This window comes from Nanorana parkeri, unplaced genomic scaffold (genome assembly GCF_000935625.1).
Source record: "Nanorana parkeri isolate BGI_ZX_2015 unplaced genomic scaffold, ASM93562v1 scaffold618, whole genome shotgun sequence".
Classification (NCBI taxonomy): domain Eukaryota; kingdom Metazoa; phylum Chordata; class Amphibia; order Anura; family Dicroglossidae; genus Nanorana; species Nanorana parkeri.
In genome coordinates, this window is record NW_017306886.1 from 429,712 (window position 1) to 434,587 (window position 4,876).

A 4,876-nucleotide genomic window follows, 5' to 3' on the forward strand; every position below is an offset into this window, starting at 1 on the left:
TATATATATATAGCAGGGCACTTACACACTCTTCTTGCAAGCATGCCTATAAAGACAAGGGGACTCTCAGTTAGCTAACTTGAACATTTTGCATGTGTGTGAACTCCTTTCCTGTAATGTGCACAAATGTGCATATACTGTATTCTACATACTACTAGTCATCACAAGATGGTGTTTCATTTATCATTTTGTTAGAAAATGAAGCATTCCCTGTGATTCCGTAACTAAAAAGGAAATCCTATTAATTGATTCACTCTCTGACTGGAGACCAAAAAAAAAATGCAGTAAATTCTAACACTGAACCATTAAATATTATATTTATATTTGCAGCCTTTTGCTCTATGTCACCATCCATTTTAGGAAAACCTTCCCTGGAAACCCAGTGCTAACACTAAACCTCCATGTAACCCTAACAGTTGCACTTTCTTTACTAAACTTATAGTGTATTTCCATTTTTGCAGTTTGAGAAAACCCCTCTAAAAGTTTGTTAGTGCATACCAAAACTATCAGGGTTATTCACAAAAGGGTGAAGAGTTTGGAGAAGGCAGAAGAAGTGAACAATCTAGGACAACATAGCTGAACTAGAAAGTGAGCTGAATTGGATAATTTTTCCAAATCAGCTATTTTGGCCTAGATTGTTCACTTACCCTGCCTTCTCCAAACTCTTCACCCTTTTGTGAATAACCCTGTATATTTTTTTAATTATTTCTTACCTTTTAGATATTTTGTTGCAGCAGGCAAGATGGCTTTTTTTTCTGAGCACCTTATTAGTGATCTGTCCTTATAGAAAGACTTAGGACTGACATGTGAGGATTGTGTTTCTCTCATTAACCCACATTATCATTTGAATGCAGAAACCAGGGTTGTAATCCTTGAACCCTTTGTTAGGGCAGGCAGTATTCAGATCTACTTTACAAATGATAATGAAGAAACCCTCTGACCCAGACAATTCTTCCTAACATTAAAAAGAAGGAGGGTCAAGTAGAAGTTTTAACCCTTAAGAACTCAAGGAACCCTTTCCCAAGTAAAATAAATTTAAACGGCATGATGCATGTTTTTAATATTTTTTTTAGCTTATGCTGTGTAAATGTATAATGTAACAGTTATAAAATAGGTGTTATCCCACGTTGGCTGCGAAAGTTGAAATACAATTTAAAGTCAACCTGTGCCCAGACTTTGCATGCAGACTAAAGTATTTACATGTTCCGAGCAAGCAGTAAAAGCACTCTGAAACAAGCCCTTATTCACCTCTTTAGCTATAGGCATTGTGAAGGAATTCATATTCAAAGTTCACAGAGGCACAACAAAGCTTTTTTCCCTAAACCTTTCTATTATAAACAGAAATTTGACAGGCTACCCGCCCTCTAATGTAAACAAACAGTAACATGGTTCTTCACAAAAGGGTAAAGAGTTTGGATAAGACAGGATAAGTGGGCAAAATCTCCAATTAAGCTCACTTTCCAGGTCAGCTATGTTGTCCTAGATTGTTCACTTCTCCTGCCTTCTCCAAACTCTTCACCCTTTTGTGACTAACCTTCTAAATGTTTCAAAGCTGCTAGAAGCCATCTGAAACATTCTTTGTGTTCCTTGATGATCTTCAAGAGTATATTACTAATATTGTATTCAAGAATATATTACTATATTACAGTTAGAGAGGTCAGAGATGGCTTGTTTAAAGCATTTTTGCTGCTTGTTAAGTTTATTGTGCATAGTCTGTGCACAGGTACAGCCCTTGTCTGTGTTCTCACCTTTCTGGCACCAGGATCCAATTAGATGAAGACTAACTATCCTGTGCTGGAAGATAACAGAGTCAGAACTTACCCACAGTGAACAGCAAGTCAACTGTACCTAGAAAAATGCCTCTCTTACACAGAAGAAATGTATTAGCTTCGACTCTGATTTGTTCTTGAAACATTCATACATTCATATTGTGGATGCTATTAATATTTTTGTTATGTAGGCCAATGTTTGAGTTTGTCCCTTTCAGCTGGGCATATGTTGCCAATACCTTACATCAGTATATAACTGCTTTTGCCAAATATGTCATGATGCATTGCCAGCTAGTTTATATGAGTGAGTCTGATATTTCACTGTCACTTTTTCTTTTGTATATACAGTCATTATTTTGTTTTCAACAGTGTCACTACTCCATGAAGAAGGCAGCTGCTTTCCTTGGTATTGGCACACACAATGTGTATTTTGTTAAGGCTGATCATCAGTAAGTGGATATGCAATTTAAACCTTCATTTTTTTAATTATACAAAGTGTTTGCTATTTCACAAAGTGTCATTCACATGCTTTATAAGCATGTTCATGACAGTTACTTGCTTTAGGAAGAATGGGAGTTGGAATCTAGTTTGCATTTTCAATTATCAATTTGTCTGGCAGATAGATTCATCAAAAGGGGAATGCATTGTTGAGGATACCATTTTTAAGTAGATCTCAGTGAAATAGTACATAATTAAACAAAATGTGTAAACTCATTAGTGTCATTAAAATTGTGGGAATTATTTGACTTCCAGACTATAAGCACTTGTGCTTAAACCACACAACTTTGGTAAAAAAAAGCAAATCTAGGTTGAAATATAATATACACACACCACAGGGTACTTTTATGATCCCACAATTTCTCTATCTGCATTTCTTCACATAATGTTTTTGAAACAAAAGTCACTTTCGCTAGCATTTATATCATTTTATTTTATTACAAGCAGTTTTGTAGTATAAACACCTTGCAGCAAAGAACCTTTTTAGAGATCCAGGCTTGCCTTCTCAACAGAAAGCAGAAACTTGCTGATATCTTGAACCTCTGTTCACCCCAACCTAAAGCTTTATATAGCATTATTATTTTATTACAGAAGACTGTTGTGTATGCTTTTTGTGTAGCTCTGGATGGTGGTGATGACCACCCTATTGTGATAATATTGTATTCTCGGCCTCATCCTGCATCTGCACAGAGATTTTTCAGCTCATGGCAAAGCAATCTAAGCAACAGTAGAATGAGAGTGTACATCACTGGGGCAGGCTAACGCCACAGTTAACCCTTATGCACACAGTAGCTGGCACCATGTGTTTTAACTGAAGTGCTGTTACAATTTTGACCTTTTAAAAGAAAAATCTGTACCACACACTGCTATGCCCAGACAGGAATGTAACACATTTTACAATATGGTAGTTTGAAAAAGGCCTTAACAGTTCTTAAAGAAGAACTCTGGCCATGTAAAATATTAACCTTTGAAATGGGGCTACTGCAAGGGTTAAGTGCTCATTTTAGTTTAGGGTCTAATATAAAGAAGATACACTCACATGATTCTCCGTCTTGCAGCGGTAACCGCTCTCCTCTCTCCCCCTCCACTCCAGCTGTTGCATATATCTTAGCATCCTCATGTCCAATGCAAGTCAATGGACTGAGCCCAGGGGAGAAGAAGCTGCGGGGACCGGTCTGGCAGCCAGGCGGGACTTAGGATAGGGTGAGTATATCTTTTTTATTTTAGACCAAAAGAAGCACTTAACCCTTGCTGTAGTTCTTCCTTAATGACACATCTTTTAAATGCATCTACATTTCTATCTGACAAGGTTTAACACTTCAACAACCAAAATAATATTTAACAGAATTAAATTAGGATTTGTCAGAAACCAAGCATGACATATTCCAAAGATATGTTTCTCCTAGTAGGTCCAATGTCCCCCATCAGTCTCCTGGACCTGGTAACATAGGCATGTTTGGGTCTAACTGTTTGTTCAGCACAATCACTTTTATTAATCCAATTCCACCATTGAAGTGATTATGGAGAATGTATAAAGCTTAACTCTATTCTGTTTTCATTAGGGTTAGGGGACTTTGGCTTAAGGGAGTTTTTCCACATTCTGCTTATATAGTTTAATAACACTACTGCATTCTCTTAGCTGCCTGTGTCCTGTCAAAGGTGCTTTAACTGAAATGTTTTAATAATGTTTATGATGGCTCTGCTTTGTGTCTTGAGCTGACTGTGTGTTTTTTTTTCAAGAGTGTTTCAATCTGGTCTGTGGCTCCTTAAAGTTGCACCTTCTCTAGTACTGACAAAAGATTTACAATTGACCATTTGTATTGCTGACTTACAGGTTTTTTTGAGAACTGAGGCTGTTACATAGTATTTGAGGTTGAATAAAGACATTAGTCCATCAAGTCCAACCTATTAGGATCTCATTCTAGATTCAGCGTGACTTCCCATTCTCCCTGCTTAGTATCTGGTTTGTCAGACCTCATAATGGTGACACCTATAAATAGCAAAGAACATATAAACTGACATTCCTACTGTTCTCCATAGGACAGATATAAAAAACAAGTGTAATATTTTATTTGTACAGTAGGACCTATGAAAAAAAGCCATCTACTTCATAAAAAACAATGTGGTGTTCTTTGTAAAGTTGGCTCTTGCTACGCTTCTGTGTTAAAGGTTATATAGTAGTTTATAGAGATGTGATGTTCATTGTAAGGTTGGCTTTTGCTACGCTTCTGTGTCAAAGGTTATATAGTGGTTTATAGAGATGTTATTATTTTAAATTCCAAGCTGTTTAACTGAGGTTGTATTGTTTGTATTTTATAAATGAACTATAAACGCACAGTGCACCTATTACACTAATAGCATTATGAGTTTTCTAAACTTACCAGTAGCTTTTCCCTTTTTTGACTGTGTTTCTGTGTTAATTGATTTTTGATACATAACACAGAACAGAATTTCCATTTGAACACCCCAAGCAAAAGTGGGGATGGGAGGTGGGCCACCTGAACTTGGACTTGTTTAGCTATATGTGTATTTTGAGGTCCAGCTATTCAGCTCAGTAAATAGCATGGTCTTTTCAGTAATGCACTTGCATGTTAAACATATATATATAT

General features: G+C 36.5%; 1 protein-coding gene across 1 annotated transcript in view; it reads left to right on the forward strand.

The window, feature by feature from the left end:
• The window catches only part of GADL1 (glutamate decarboxylase like 1), a 187,735-nt gene that overhangs the window by 79,650 nt on the left and 103,209 nt on the right, over positions 1 to 4,876 (forward strand). Inside the window, exon 7 of the mRNA XM_018562972.1 lies at positions 2,139 to 2,218. Within this exon, the coding sequence (XP_018418474.1) occupies positions 2,139 to 2,218 (80 nt within the window). The remainder of the gene's footprint in view (positions 1 to 2,138; positions 2,219 to 4,876) is intronic.